General features: G+C 43.6%; 2 protein-coding genes across 9 annotated transcripts in view; both read right to left on the reverse strand.

Annotated features, from left to right (window-relative positions):
• Positions 1–16,928, reverse strand: part of LOC127652423 (protein NLRC3-like) — a 170,897-nt gene that overhangs the window by 58,920 nt on the left and 95,049 nt on the right. The gene's annotated exons all lie outside the window — the stretch shown is intronic.
• Positions 14,211–16,928, reverse strand: part of LOC127652414 (NACHT, LRR and PYD domains-containing protein 3-like) — a 252,794-nt gene continuing 250,076 nt past the window's right edge. The window contains 2 exon segments of the mRNA XM_052138536.1: positions 14,211–15,624; positions 15,732–15,778. Coding sequence (XP_051994496.1) covers positions 15,062–15,624; positions 15,732–15,778 — 610 coding nt within the window. The 3' untranslated portion in view covers positions 14,211–15,061.

Raw genomic sequence — 16,928 nt, forward strand, 5'->3', positions numbered from 1 at the left:
CAGGCAAGCAGCTTGATGACAGCGCGTGCAGGTCAGCCCACTCTCTTGACTGAGGCGAGCGCCAGCAAGAGCGCAGTTTTGAGCGAGAGCTGTTTAAGGTGCACGGTTCGGAGAGGTTCGAACGGGCACTCTTGAGTGCGTCCAGGACCGTGGCCAGGTCCCAGATCGGCACCGAGGGGGCGAGGAGGGTTCATCCTCCTAGCGCCTCTTAGGAAACGAATGATTAGGTCGTTTTCCCTAATGAACGTCCTTTATCAGGATTGTGTGACGCCGCTATGGCAGCCACATAGACTTTGAGCGTGGAGGGTGTGCGGCCCGCCTCCAGCAGCTCTTGCAAAAAAGGCGAGTACACTTGGTATTTCGCACGATTTGGGGTTCAAGTTCTTGGTATCACACCAGTCACTGAACACTTTCCACTTTTGGGCATATAAGCACCTCGTGAGGCGCTCAGCGCCTCAGTGATGGTTCTCAAAACTCCTCTGGGGAGGTTCTCGGGAACCCGTTGAGGGGCCATGCATGGAGGGCCCACAGATCGGGCGGGGATGAAGAATCATCCCGTTGGCCTGCCTGAGGAGGTCTAGCCTCAACGGAATCGGCCATGGGGCAGATTGCATCATCTGCATCAGTTCTGGAAACCACGTCTGGTTTTTCCAGAGTGGGGCTACCAGGAGCACTACACATTTCACTTCCCTGATCCGACTGATGACCTGAGGTAGCATCGCGATCGGGGGAAAAGCATACAAGGGGCGGCTCGGCCAGACTTGGGCGAGCGCGTCCGTGCTCTTTGAGAAGAAAAGGGGGCAGTGCGCATTTTCCCTGGAGGCGAAGAGGTCGACCTCTGCCTCGCCAAAGGTTTGCCATAACCACTGAACCGTCAGGGGGTGGAGAGAAAATTCTCCTGGGAGAACCTTGTCTCTGGACAGCATGTCCGCTCCCTGGTTCAGGGTGCCTGGCACATGCGCTGCTCTCAGCGAGCGCAGGTGGTGCTGTGACCATAAGATGAGCTCCCTGGCCATAGAGTGCAGGGAGCTCGACCTGAGTCCACCCTGGCGATTTATATACGAAACTACCGTCATGTTGTCCGTTCGGACCAGGACGTGTTCGTTTTTCAGGTACGGAAGCAGGGCTCTGAGAGCCAAGGCGACCGCTTTCATTTCCAGACAGTTTATATGTAGGCGCTTTTCCGGGTTTGACCAAAAGCCGGAGACAGGCCTGCCCTCGTAAAGGGCCCCCCATCCTATTTTGGATGATCATTTTTCTCCGCGTATTTACGCCCAGACTCACGCCGGTTTGATACCAGTTGACGGCTTTCCAGGGCGTCAGGGCTTTTATACAGCCGTGATTCGCTCTGATCAAAAAGTGGCCCGAGCGCCACGCGTGAGTGGGGACACGGCTCTTGAGCCAGCGCTGGAGAGGACGCATGTGCAACAATCCTAGCTGGAGTACAGCTGATGCCGAGGCCATGAGACCGAGCATTCTTTGAAATCGTTTGACGGAGCGCTACCGTTCTGAATGATGTTGCAAGGCGTCGAATAGAGAGCGTGCGCTCTGATGAGAGGCGCTGTCATCTGCACTGAGTCTAGCACTATTCCCAGAAAAGAGATATTCTGGCTGGGGGATAGCACGCTCTTTGCAAAATTGATTCTCAGACCCAGGCATTCTAGATGGCTGATAATCCAAGATCTGTGCGTCGTTAACTGACCCTCTGATTGTGCTATGATTAGCCAATCGTCGAGGTAATTCAGTATTCGCACTCCCGCTGTCTCAGGGGAAAGTGCCGCGTCCATACATTTGCGTGAATGTACGGGGGGCCAATGATAGACCGAATGGTAGTACTGTGTACTGGTATGACTGTCCCTCGAAAGCGAATCTCAGAAAAGGCCTGTGATGAGGCGCTATCGGAATGTGAAAGTAAGCGTCTTTCAAATCGACTGATAGAAACCAATCCCCGGGGCGAACTTTGGTTGGATCTGTTTGGTTGTTAACATTCTGAACGAGCGAATCATTAAAGCTTTGTTCAGATGTCTGAGATCTAGGATGGGGCGGAGGCCACCATCCTTTTTCGGGACGAGAAAATAGCGGCTGTAAAAACCCCCTCGCTCATAGAGGGAGGAACAGTTTCTATAGCGCCCTTCTCTATCAGTTTGAGCACCTCGGTGCGTAGAACATGTGACACATCTTTCCTCACTTTCGTCTCGACCACCGCTGAAAATCGGGGTGGTCTGCGAGCGAATTGAAGTGAGTAACCGTGTTTTATTATGTTCAAAACCCATTTCGGCATGTCGGGAATTTTTTCCCAGGCTTTTGCTCGCACAGATATGGGCTGAATGCTGGCTGGGGCGTGTCGCAGTGACGTATGGGCCCCACCGGCAAATTGCCTTGTGCTAACACTGAGTTTACAGCTCTCAGAGGCGCAGGTTCACGCTGAGCAGCCGTGTTGAGTGCCGAGTGCAGGGGTGCGTGTGAGAGTACAGGCACGCGCGCTATCTCCGAAATGCTTGCAACATGAGTCGGAGAAATGCTTGAAACTGTATGGACAGAGTTTTGGGGTGGGGGTGCATACATCGTAATAGGCACGTGCGCCACATTCATAAAGCTTCCCGCTCTTAGCGGGGAGTCTCTTGGCTCGCGCATCACATCTGTGATGTTTGCGGCATGAGACAGAGAACTGTTTGAAACTGTATGGGCAGCGCTTATGGGTGGGGACATATACTGTAGTAGGCACGCGCGCCACTTTCATAAAGTCTTCCGCTCGCGGCGGGGGTTTTTTGGCTATGCATACAGTGTTTGTGTGTAGGGGTGCATGCATGGCAGCAGGCACGCGCGCTACTTTTATAGTATTTCCCGCTTTTACTGGGGAAGTGTTTATAACTGTGGGAACAGTGCTTGTGTGTAGTGGTGCATACATGACAATAGGCACACGATCTACATTTATGGAGCGTCCAGCTGAGCTGGGGAAGTATTCGGCACTGTTTGGACAGTATTGATATGTGGGAATGCGCACTTTAGTGTGGACACGTGACCCCTTAGTGACACAGGCAGAAAATGTGCTAACACTGAGCTTACAGCTCTCAGAGGCGCTGGCAGCTGAGCAGCTGTGTTGAGTGCCGAGTGCAGGGGTGCGTGTGAAATCACAGGCACGCGTGCTATCTCCGTAATGCTCGCAGCATGAGCTGGAGAAATGTTTGAAAACTATATAGACAGTGTTTACGGGTGGGGGTGCATACATTGTAATAGGCACGCGCCACTTTCATAAAGCTTCCCGCTCTTAGCGGGAGTTTCTTAGCTCGTGCGTCGCATCTGTGATGCTCGTGGCATGAGCTAGAGAACTGTCTGGAACTGTATGGGCAGTGCTTATGGGTGGGGGTGCATATACTGTAGTAGGCACGCGCGCCACTTTCATAAAGCCTCCCGCTCGCGGTGGGGTTTTTGGCCATGCATACAGTGTTTGTGTGTAGGGGTGCATGCATCACAGCAGGCACGCTCGCTACCTTTATAGTATTTTCCGCTTTTACTGGGGAAGTGTGTATAACTGTGGGAACAGTGCTTGTGTGTAGTGGTGCATACATGACAATAGGCACACGATCTACATTTATGGGGCATCCAGCTCGAGCTGGGGAAGTATTTGGCACTGTTTGGACAGTATTGATATGTGGGAATGCGCACTTTAGTGTGGACACGTGACCCCTTAGTGACACAGGCAGAAAATGTGATTTCTGTGTGTTGCCGTTAAAACGGCGTTTGATTGCAGGTGAGCGAGTTCTGTGACTGGCCCATTGACTGCTGTACAGACATTTCCAGCCGCCTGTAAGGGGACTGGGTAATGTTTTACACGTTTTGGAGACGGGAGGCGCCACCCTGGCTCACTGCTGCTGCTGAGGCGGTCTCTGGCGTCTCTGTGACGAGCTGGAGCGCTTGGGCAGGAAGTGACGCATAGCCTGCGAATCCTTCCGAGCTTCAGTGAAGCGTTCAGTGAACTCTCTTACCGTTTTAGACAGGATGCGGACGATCTCTGAGTCCATGCTGGTGCCCGTGCTCGTGTCCGCTAATGTCGACGGCGCGGGGTCGAAGGCCGAGCCCGGCCAGTCGTCGGATGCAGCGTCAATGGAAAGGCTGTCATCCTTTTCACCGTCGTCCCCTGACGCGCCGAACGAGACGAGACCCACCGCTCTGTAGGAGGGGTGCTGGTCCGCCTTCGTGAAATGGACTGGCGGCGGGGAGATCTCTGGTAGCGGTGAAGCACGCGGGGACTGGGCCGGCGTGACGTCACTGAAGTCTACGTGCTCTGACAGCCTCTGTGAGTGGCGCTTTTTCTTGCGCGGCTCGAACGGAGGGGGCGGCAGCACGGTGGAAGCAGGCTCGTTTGCGGCGGAAGCGGCAAAGCGAGCGCGCAGCTCGGCGAGGCCCAGGGAGTCACATTCGGGGCATCCGCCCTGAATGAGAGCAGCTTCTGCGTGGTCCGGTCCCAGGCAGCGAGTGCAAATGATGTGACGATCCCCGTCAGGAAGAGGGCCTCTGCACGAGGCGCAGGCTGAAGGCATTTGCAACAACGCCTTGAAAATTGCTCTTTTACTTAATCAAAAAATCGTCGCAGAGGCGAGCGCTTGCAGTAAAAGGATATAGCGATGCGCGCCGGATGGCGTAGCAGAAGGCTTCGAAGGCGGCTGAAGGCGCCGGCGTCCTCTTAGTGGTCCTGCTGTAGGCTTTTCGACGGCGGGCGAAAGACTCCAACAATCCGGAGGATCCAGCGAAGAGAAGGTCTTTGCTGAAGGAGATTAAATCTAAAGAACTCTCATGACGGGGCGCCTAATATATAGCCCTAAGCCACGCCCATCTTGGCGGGCTCTGAGCGCTGGCCGTAGCGCGCGCCATTGGTCGCGCGTTCAGAGTCGCCCGTCATTGGTTCGAGCAAGTTGCTGCAGCACAGCCAATGACCGAGCTGCCTCGCTCATTGCTGTCTGCTGTGCAGCTGCAATGCGTTTTACATAAAGACTTCAATATTTCTCGAGAAACTGAGTTTTCCCATAGCGTAAGCTACTTACGCAATAGGAGAGACCTCTCGATAGGGAACTTTAAAATTAGATTACGCGCTTGTGCACATGAATGAGTGACGTTTGCGGCACACAACAAATCACGTGAGAGAACGCGAGACGAGTAACATCACCGAGACGGTGCAAAACTGTAATAAATAAATAAAATTGTTAAATATAAAACATATAAAATTTACACTGCTCAAGAGAAATCATGAAGACTTAAAATATGATTTACACTAAGGTGACAAGACGTCCCCAGAAATGTCGCAAATACACGGAAAAGTCCGATCAACATAGCCCGCGGAGTACCTGAGCAATGATGTAGTGATTATTTTCACCACCAGAGGGGTAGTAGTGGGAAGTTCGGATCATTTTACTGACTCGGATCTTTGAGTCTCGTTCAGCAAAATGAACGAATCTTTTTTCGAGTCATTTCGTTCATTTCGTTCATTTCAGCAGAATATAATTAAATGTCATGTTAAATAGCCCAAAACATCAAGTAGTCTACTTACGAAAATGTTGATTCAATTTGAAATAAATAAATAAAAATAAACTATAGGGTAATGCAGCCAAAGCCAATTTATAAGAAACCGAAATGTTAATTTATTAATTGGGTCTTAAGTTTAAGCTATTGCAGTTAGTTCACCTCACCTCCTTTTTCTCCGCCTCTTGTGTCATCGGGTTCGAACTTCAAAGCGTTAAAAATACTTAGTTGTCGATGTCGACTCGTCAGTGTCTGTGTGTGGGCCGTGTGGTGTGACACAGCAGCCAATGCACTCACTGACTGCATGCACATGCAGCATACCGGTCCGGATCCGGAAAGATAAATGATTAGTTCAAGTCTCGACTCTCGAGTCTTCGGGTTTGGGTTCGGCCGGGTCCGAGTCTTTCGTTCTTCCTGTCAGTCCCATAGAGACTATGCTGTCAGTACCGGAAAGAGAAATGATTAGTTCGTCTCTTCGGTTCGAGTCGTTCGTTCTTCAAGTCAGACTCACAAACCCATAGCACAGCACTATGCAGAGACAGAAATGATTAGTTCATCTTTCGAGTCTGAGTCCTTCGTTCTTTTGTCACGTGACAGCCCTATTAAATACTTAACCTAGTTCATAATTCACATCATTCTTACAAACATGTTGTAGTTAGTTTTTTTATTTGATTTTTACTTTTACAGTTACATGTTACGTTTCTGGTCTCAAATTGTATCTTTTTTCATATGTATTTGTGAATTTCTGTCATGAAGATTCTTTTCTATAACATTGAATGTAGTAATGTAGAATGTAGTATTCATGCATTTTTCCATTCACTATGTTTTTTAGTCCATAAAAAATCACCTAAAAAGTCTACGAGTTGTTTTGTGAAAAGTCACAGTATATAACTTAAATATGCAGTTATTTAATAAACCTATGAAACCTACACCTTTGTAACATAGCTTATTACAACACTGTACACACTATATTGACTGGATGTTTATTGTTTGTTTATTTTTTGCCAACAATGCTTTAAAAAAATTGGATAACTATCCAAAAGGAATTAAATAAAAATAAATAAAAAATAAATAAGAATGAAAAGGACACTATAAAGCCACAGAGCATAACCATATAACTTAAATCACAATATAAAGCCTAACACAATATTGCACAACAAGCCAGGCTTTTCAAATAAATAAAAAAGAAATAATTTTAAAACACACTGTGGCTATATATTTAGGGCCTGCTTTAAGGCATGTTTGCATTCAAAAAACAAGCTCCCGGACCTTGGCTGGGCTGAGCCTGTTTCTTCTGTCTGAGATAATCTGCCCAGTCTTAGAAAATACTCTTTCAGATGGTACAGATGTGGCCACAATGCAAAGTCTAGCCTTCATGACCTCACAAAGGCTTTTATAAACAGGTGAACATCTCCTCCACCATGCCAGAGGGTCTGATGTACGGGGTAAGAGTGGTTCCGCAAGGTAGGCCCGCATCTCAACCATAGCATCTGATGTAGTTGAAGAGGTAGCAGAAGGCCTCAAGCTTGCTACCCTCTCATCAAAGTCTTCCCAAAACATGGCCCCTGCACTGGAAGTCACACCAGAATCTGGAGGATTCTCCTCTTCACTCTGAGTTGGGTTAATAGCTGCTGCAGCTGTTGTAACCCTCTTCACAGTCTCTTCTGCTGCCTGGTGGTTGACAAAGGCTTGCTTTTTGAACCTTGGATCCAAGCAAGTTGCATCAGCAAGCTTCTCAATGAGCTCCACTCTGCCAAACCTTTTAGTCATTTCTGACATTAGGGTGTCCACTAGTTTTTTAACAGCTTCAAATCTGGATGGATTCCCTTTGATTCCGGGCAACAATCCTCCGAAGACCTCTGGTCATCAAAATTATTTTGGAGGCAGTCACAAACCTACAAAAAAATGTACAATTGTTTACATACTGTACATATAACAAAGCCAAAATCAATATTACACATAGAAATACATGCATGATTAAGAAATATAGAGTTTAAAATGTGTTTTTTTATATGAATGATAATCAAAAAATTTAAATTTAAAAAATACTTACTTTTCTGCACTCACTTCTGTAGTGACCTCCTCAAATGGATGAATAATATCCACGATTTCTCTGCAGATTTCCCATTCATCAGGCGACAAGGTTGGCAGAGATGCATTAGTGAGAGCCAGGGTGGAGATGATTGGCTCTTTGATTTCAATAAATCTTTTTAACATATAAAATGTTGAATTCCACCTTGTGGCCACATCCTGTTTTAAGCGCAGCTGCTCTTGACCCATCTGTTTTTGCGTGGCCTTCAGCTTATCTGAAGCAACTGTGCTTCTATGGAAGAACTCAACAGTTGTCTTGACCTTTTGCAATATTGCTTGGACCTCTTTCAGTGCAGCTCTCACAATGAGGTTCAATAAATGTGCAAAACAAGGTACGTGATCCCAGTGGAGGTGGTCTTTCAGGGCTGAAACAATGTTGCTGGCATTGTCTGTGACACAGGCTACAATTTTGTCAACCACACCCCATTCATTTGTAACCCTGGTCAACTCACTTGCCAGGTGAGCAGCAGTGTGTCTGTCTGTCAAGACAAAGCAGTCCAGGAGAAAAGAGGTCATCTGAAAGTCCTCTATGAAATGGCAAGTCACAGCCATGTAACTTGTGGTGGTCACAGAGGTCCAGCAGTCTGTTGTAAGACATACAGCAGATGCTCTCTTGATTGTGTCCATGATGTCAGCTCTTAACTTCTCAAACAGCCTAGGCATTACAGTTTTTGTTAGAGTTTTTCTGCTAGGTAGGCTGTATGATGGGTCCAGAAGATGTGAGTATTCCTTAAAGCCCTTATCCTCCACTATAGAAAAGGGCTGAAAGTCACAAGCAATCATTTTGACCAGAGCCTCATCTAGTTTGCTCTGTTTTAACGGATCCATTGGACGCATTATGAAACTACTCATAGATGTTTGCTGCTGTGGCCTCCTTGACCTAACTGCTCCTTGGATGGTGGTAGGTGCTGCTGGTATACTGGATTCTGCAGATGAGGTGCCAGCCAAAGAAGTTGAATATCCAGCAGAAGAGGTGCTGGTGGTGGACACAGCTCCAGCTGCTGCAGGGCCACCATCTTCAATCTCTGTTCTAACTTGTGCTAACAGCACAGTTGGATGTGAGCTTTTCAAGTGTCTTCTCAAATTTGAAGTGCTTCCTCCTTTAGTAGAAAAATTTTTCTTGCAGATGTTGCATTTTGCCTCAGTGGCCGAAGTTGCAACAAAATGAGTCCAAACATCACTCCTTTTCTAGAGCTCAACATTGTCCTGATCTGTCTCTTCTCTGCTCCTCACCTTGCGCAAAACAATGGGGGATGGGTGTGAAAGGGTCACTATCCCCTTGGTGACAGCCTTGAGTGACAGTTGCAATTCATCTCAACCATTGGCTAAACTCTTGTTTGAACCAAACACACATTGTGTATGTGTGTGTGTGTGTGTGTGTGTGTGTGTGTATGTATGTGTATATATATATATATATATAAACGTGTGTGTGTATGTATATATATATATATATATATATATATATATATATATATATATATATATATATATATATATATATATATATATATATATCCTAATAACAATAATAATAATAAAAACTAAAAACATATTAACAATAAAAAAGAGATGGACAGGGACAATAATAAGATGGACCTTTTTTATTTTTCAGATGATGTTTATTGTACATATATTTTGATAATTGTATGTTAATTCCCAACATATAAAACAATGTACATTCAGACGCAGTCAATAATACGAATCTAATGTTTTATTTGATGCGAGATACCAGCTGTCACGTGACAAAAGAACGAAGGACTCAGACTCGAAAGATGAACTAATCATTTCTGTCTCTGCATAGTGCTATGGGTTTGTGAGTCTGACTTGAAGAACGAACGACTCGAAACCGAAGAGACGAACTAATCATTTCTCTTTCCGGTACTGACAGCATAGTCTCTATGGGACTGACAGGAAGAACGAAAGACTCGGACCCGGCCGAACCCGAAGGCTCGCGAAAGATGAACTAATCATTTATGACTTCATGTACCTTATGCGATGTTGCGCGCATGCGCGGTCAACACAAAATGAACGAATCACTCTCTGAGACAACTCGGTAGTCCCGAGTCATATTAAAGATTCGTTCAAAATGAACGAATCGTTCATGAACGACACATCACTACAGAGGGGGCCGCGAGCTACACTGATTACTTGGTCACGCGCCGCTTTAGCCACGAAGAAATTACGACGAGACAGCATCATCAAGTTATCATCAAATATCAAAAGAGACAAAGTTATCGGGTTCAAGGTACTAACTACTCATGTTAAATTAAAGTAATACTATGTGTATGTACTATAACAGGGCCTGAACAGGGTGCGGGATTGTTTTGCACACAATTATAAACTTTACCTCAAGTTCCGTCGTCACAACACAGAATTCCCGCACACATCTACCACGTGTGTGAAAGTACACAGAGATATGAACAAATTAAAATAATGTTCATTAAACAATTACACTTGCAGCTGTTACATTTGCAAAAAGGACATCTGTGTTCCAAAAGAGCCTAAAATGTCAATTAATAAGCATAATTAGGGATGGTGAAGGTCCATTTCCAAAAGCACAAACATTATAAGAGATTTTAAAAGTTTTAATTACTGGTTGTAATGACTGTACAGTATGTTCACAGTTTGTTCAAATGAAAATATTAAATACAACAAGAAAATATTAAATATGGTAATTTCAGTATGATTTGTCATGTTTTCATATTTGTTATATTTTTGTAATGTTATTGAATTTTGTCATAATGTAAAACTGTTTTGATGGTTTTGCTGTTTGCAATGGTTACTATTCACTATTTTTCATAGTGTGAGTTTTGGTAAATTGTATTAAAACCAGTTTGGATCAGTTTGACCTGGAAACATAATTAATAATTACAATAGTATAATATTCATTAATAATAACAAGTACAATATTGTATAACTTTGTGCCACTGCCGCCCTATTGTTTTATATTTGTTACCACCCTGTATTCCCTCACCCCCACCCCCAAGGGCCCTGATATAGTACATAGTGTATGCTGAAGGAAATGTTACGTGAACTGCTGCAAACTAATTATTAATGTGATCAAATATATAAAACAGCTGGTATATCAATGTGTAAGTGAATTCATATTGGCCCACAACAAGAACACACAGAATTATTCACCCCTTTCCAAAGCAAACTTTAGCTTTTAATATTTAAAAAATAATGTTTTACAGGTATCATATTAATCCTTCTTACTGGCTGATTTTTAGATTGAATATATAAACATAATATATTAGGCAAAGACATTTTTTGCTATGGCTAAAGAGGGTAAATGAAAAGTAATTACATTTGAAATAAAATACAACACTATCTGCTGAAAATCTACATTTAGATTCTCAAATCAATCATTTATCATGAAGGGTCGTCATCATCATCATCGGGCGGGCTTGTTAGGCACGACAATACTCAACTTTTTATCCTCTGCCAATCTGGTGACCTCTTGCATTAGATGTTCTTTTTCCAATTCCAGGCCTAAGTGTTTAAGATCTTTGTACACTTTTTCTCGATATGACAAGCGCTGTCTACCACGTGGGTTTGATGTTACTTCCGACTTGTAAAGGGCATAGATTTTTGCCAGTTTGCACTTGTTCATTAGTAGACAGTGTCCAATAAACTGCAGCTGTCTCGATCTAATAGTTGAACTGATTGGAATTTGGCCAGTTTTCTTGTAAAGTTCTTGATTAGTCATATGAGCTTCAGCTTGATTGATGCCCAGCATGATCCGATAACACTTTCTGGTGAAGATGTCGAGTTTGTGCTCCAGTGCCTCAGTGAGCGCCCAAGACTTGCATCCATAAAGCAGCACAGATATGCAAGCTGCATTGAAAAGCCACAGCTTAAACTTCACTTTCGGTCTGGGTGATCTCAGGATGGTTTTGAGTTTGGTAAAGGCAACCCAGGTGAGGGAGATTCGATTCTCAACATCTTTCTCGGTTGATACAATATAAGACCCCAAATTTGTCATCGACAATCGAAATTTTGTTTCCATCGATGACGAGTTGTGTTTGAGTTTGGGATTTGTCGTTCAGTTGAATTTGGACGGTCTTTTCTACATTTATCTCAAGCCCCACCGCGGCAGTGTTTTGCTTGTTGATAGAGTTGTTGTGCCCGAGTTTTATCATTTTCAAAAAGTGCAATGTCGTCCGCGAATGAAAGATCGTTCAGCTTCCGTTCAGGCGTTTCTGTTTTCTTTGTGCAAGATCGTTGGGGTCATTGACTTTTTGGTAGAGATGTTTCTTTGTGTGTTAGGTAACCAAAGTCACCTGTGGATTGTTTGGAGACATAATCTATGACTATTATAAAGAGGAATGGTGCTAGAACGTCTCCTTGTAGGACTCCTGTTGTGATGATGAAAGGTTCTGACAGCTCACCTCCAACGTACACTTGACTTGTCGATTGATTGTTCATGACTCTGATTGCACCTACAATTTCTGGTATTCCATAGTGACGCAAGATGGCAAACATAATTTCTTGGTCGATCGAGTCAAAGGCTTTCTTGAAGTCAATAAATGTGATGTACTTTGGGATGTCTTGTGCTTTTGCTTCCTCCATGATTCTGCGAAAAATGTGGATTTGTTGAGCACAACTGCGACCTGTTCTGAAGCCTGCTTGGTTGTTTCGGAGCAGTTTGTCGATTGGGTCTCGTATGCGGTTGAGTAACACTTGATTGAAGACTTTGGCTGCTATTGACATCAAGCTGATTCCTCGATAGTTGGTCATAAGTTGTGAGTTTCCTTTCTTTGGAATTTGGTTAATCAGACTTAATGTCCATTGTTTTGGTGCCGTAAGATGCTTGTATACCAACTGACAGATGATGTGTAGTTGGCTTACCACAAAGTCGCCTCCGTCTTTTAGCACTTAGGCTGTCATTGCATAGTCTGGGCCTGGTGCTTTATTTTGGTTGAGGGTCTCAATTGCATTGTCGACTTCCTCTTGAGTTATGTCACCTAATGGTATCAATTTTGAAGGGCCAATTTTGTGGATTTCTCGGATTATATTTGTAAACTGATTTATGAGACACAGGAGTGACTTGATTAGTCAGAGATGTTATTTTACTGACAGGTGATTGGTTCATTTTCAAGAACACACAGGCTTATTCATTTTTAAAGCTTAAATACATTGTCTTTAGTAAAAATATATTATTGGAGACACAACAGACACAGTCAATCATCACCTCTACCCTAAAACAGGAATGAGTATATTGACACATATATTAAAACGATCACCTCTCTCCTTGTATTTGGATGCAACAGGAAGTGTTATCTCAAGATTCAAAAACACAAAAGTAGAATCCTTTATTATGCTCTCACCTTACCTGGAAAAGCCAGAAAAGCCCCATTACCAGTAAGTGAAATGATTTCTACAGAGCATTCAATCCCGCCAATATCAATCTGTAGTTTTTGCTCAAATTGTCCACACACTTCACTCTACTGATACACCGTGAAGAGACTGACTACAGTTGGGCAATAATGCAAGTGGTACTACTGACATTTCACAAGGAATCAATGCTCACATACCTTGAAAGGGTACATGTGATCTGCCATAAACACAAAAAGTGAGCAGAGATCAAATCAAAGAGCGTATGTCATCTGTGTCCTGTGCATGTCATCAAAGCTGTCACTTCAGCATTTAAAAAAATGACAACCGCTAAAGGCCTGAAAAAAAGCCTGTGCAGCATATGCCTTTGCCAGATAGCAAAACACGCTGTCCCTCGATGATGCATGAACATTTTCAGACCCTTCTGCGTGTGAAGCGTGTTACTGAAAATGTGTCAAGCAGTGTAACATTCTTACAAGAGGTAATCAATCAAGAACCCATTCTTCAAGACACTACAGAAGAATCAGCAAACTAGGAAACTGATGAAGTTACTTCCAGAACAATCATTGTTGGTTCTCCGTACTCTAAACTCTTCCGAAACATCTTTGAGGAGGTATTGGCCTCTCTGGAAGAGGAGACACTGGAGGAATGTGATGAAAATCCTCATCACTGCCCGGATATCATAACTTTAGAAAATGACATGGCCATCTTCCCTCTTTGGAGCAGGATAATCTTGGGAGATGAAAAGGTTTGCCATTGACATGGCAGGGACACTTCATTCAGGTTATGGCACATATACAATTTCTGCCTTACAAGTTCACAAGTGTGCATATTGACTCGCCTCAATCCGGGTGGCGGAGGACGAATCTCAGTTGCTTCCACGTCTGAGATGTCAAACCGCACATTTTATCACGTGGCTCGTTGAACGCGTTACCGCGGAGACATAATGTGTGTGGAGGCTTCACGCTATTCTCCGTGTCATACATGCACAACTCACCACGCGCCTCAACGAGAACCACATTATAGCGACCACGACGAGGTTACCCCATGTGACTCTTCCCTCCCTATCAATTGGGCCAATTTGGTTGCTTAGGAGACCTGGCTGGAGTCACTCAGCACACCCTGGAGTGACTCATGCTGTGATAGTCAGCATCAATACTCGCTGAGATACCCAGACCCCCCAGTGTTCAGATTCTTGAAGAAAAGATTGTTTTAAGATTCTATGGGGAAAAAACAATGAGGGACAACTTGAGGACAGTAAATAATTTTGTGTATTTTATTTTTGCAAGCCAGCTGACACAGTCATGTCATTTTACAGATACATCAGTGATTAAAATAAATTAAAATTATATTCGTCTTTGAGACAGCACAAGAAATAAAAGATGACTGAAACAGGGAAAATGCTGGCAATGCAGACACAGTGTTTGTCTTGTACTGTGAGAACTTAAACTATCATTTAAAACTAAAAATGATCACATTTGTCACATTAAAAAAACTTCAATGCATTTAAAGCCTTTATTCAGAAAATTATTGCATTTACCATTTTAAAAGACCGAGGACACCCGCGGACACACATACTGTATATATATATATATATATATATAATTTATAACACAAGCACTATGTACACCGTTTCCACATTATGTAAAGCCAATGAAATATTTTTGAAATATGCATTCATTGAATTACTTAATTTATGCAATCTGTGATTTATCCACTAATATTGAAGGTACTAAACAAGAAAGCACTCACTTTGGACTGATGATGCAAGTTCAGTGTATCTGTCTGAATGTGACATTTGTGTGATTCATCTTGTGCTCGTGAGGAAATAAACATTAACAGTGACAGAAAAATACTCACTTACATATTCACCTGTTGCACCAAGAAATTAATCTGCTTCTTTCAGCTCATTGTTAAAAACTCATTTTTATTGGTACTTGCGCTGACAGGATGACAAAGAGCACATTACGTCATTGCTATGGTAACCACATTCATTTCAGCTTTTAATGTCTTAATTTGCAGAAAATAAGACTTAAGACCCACAGAAACCCTGAGTAGTAAATTATTTGTAGAAAGAGTTTGGATTTGTGTTGATGTGAGATACAGTGAGTATATTTCACTCATCCAGTTGTGTGTGTCTCTGATGTTCAGTTTCACACAGACTCACTGAGGAATCAGGATAAACTCTAAATCCAGCATAGAGGGGTCGAGTGAATGTGGTGATGAATGTGTGTAAGTGTGTGAGTGTGTGTGTGTCAGAGACGCTGTAGAAGGACAGAGTGCCGGCCGGACAGTCCAAATACACTCCTACTCTCTCACAGTCATGTGAAGGGGGACGTATGTAAGTGCTTTTATTATTGTGACAGACAGTGAATCTGTCATTTAAGCACCTCAGATTCCAGGAGTTTACATTGAATCCAAAACGACAGTCAAGACTCTTTCCTTTCCTGCTGATTTCTTTATATGACACTGATATTTCAACACCTCCACTCCATTGAGTCTCCCAGTAACAGCGTCCAGTCAGAATCTCTCTACACAAAACCTGAGGACGCACATCAGATCTCTCTGGATGATCAGGATATGACTGACGCTCTCTCACACGTGTCACCTTCCTGTTCCCCTCAGACAGAATGAGTTCAGTGTTTACAGTGTTTGAATCCAGTGTGAGATCACAGACCCCTAAACACAAGAGAAAAAAAACACAACACAACAATCACTAAACCTGTGTGTGTGTGTGCGCCTGTGAGTGAGTGAGTGAGTGAGTGTGTGTGTGTGTGTAGACCTACATTTGCGTGGTCCTGCTGTAATCCTGAACTCTCCTCCATGATCCACACTATAAAAACACAAACACACACAAATGATGACATCACATTCAGTTCACCTGAAACACAATTCACACATCTGTGATGAAATGCATTGTGGGATATAAAGTCTGAGACTCAGAATACGTTTATTGTTGTGATTGTAATTGCTGTGTAATCTTCCATGGATCTTAAAACAGTTTGAATATTGATTTGTTTGCTTGATCAATGTCTACACTGCACGACTCTGTGATTCTTGTGTATTGACTGTATGAATCTTTGATATGAAACTGTAATGAGATCAACAAACCTGAACTACTTCATAACCGTACAGTTATAGAAAATGAACTTCAAAGTGCTGAAAGTGATTTTATCTGAACACAGAGATCATTCTCTCTCTCTCTCTCTCTCTAATTCAAATGAGCTTTATTGGCATGACTGTATACAGCGAACAATGTTGCCAGAGCAGAGGCTGTATAAAGACAGAACTACATCTATAATTAAATTTAGTCAAACAAATTAACAAATATAAAAATAAATACAAAAACAAGTTCAGAACTGCTGAAGACCACAGTGTTAAAATAGCTGAAGAGAACTGACATATACTTACACATAGATTAATATACACTCATAAACTGAGGGTCACTGTGGTGAACATTGGGGTGACACATGGGGGTAAAACACATAACACATTCACACACTGTCTCTCAGGCTGGGACACGTTAAAACGTATATTGCAGCCAGTGCTGCTGTGTGTCCCTCTCCAAGTATTATATTAATTTATTCTTGTTCTGTCATGGTTATAAATGTGTCTATGCTGTTTGTTAATTTATCTATATAAATGTCCCTTGTATCTTGAAATTTTGGGCAGTGAAGGAGAAAGTGCACCTCTGTCACACACCCCTTCTTCTCTGGGTAACCATGTTTTTCTGTGTCTGCTTCTCTCGATGGCCAGACTGTGCTCACTGAGCCTGTACTTGCTCAGGATCTGTCTCTCACTGTCTGCCTCTCTCACTGTCTGCCTCTCTCGATGGCGAGACTGTGCTCACTGAGCCTGTACTTGCTCAGGATCTGTCTCTCTCTCTCACTGTCTGCCTCTCTCGATGGCGAGACTGTGCTCACTGAGCCTGTACTTGCTCAGGATCTGTCTCTCTCTCTCACTGTCTGCCTCTCTCGATGGCG

The sequence above is a fragment of the Xyrauchen texanus genome, chromosome 12 (genome assembly GCF_025860055.1).
Source record: "Xyrauchen texanus isolate HMW12.3.18 chromosome 12, RBS_HiC_50CHRs, whole genome shotgun sequence".
Classification (NCBI taxonomy): Eukaryota; Metazoa; Chordata; class Actinopteri; order Cypriniformes; family Catostomidae; genus Xyrauchen; species Xyrauchen texanus.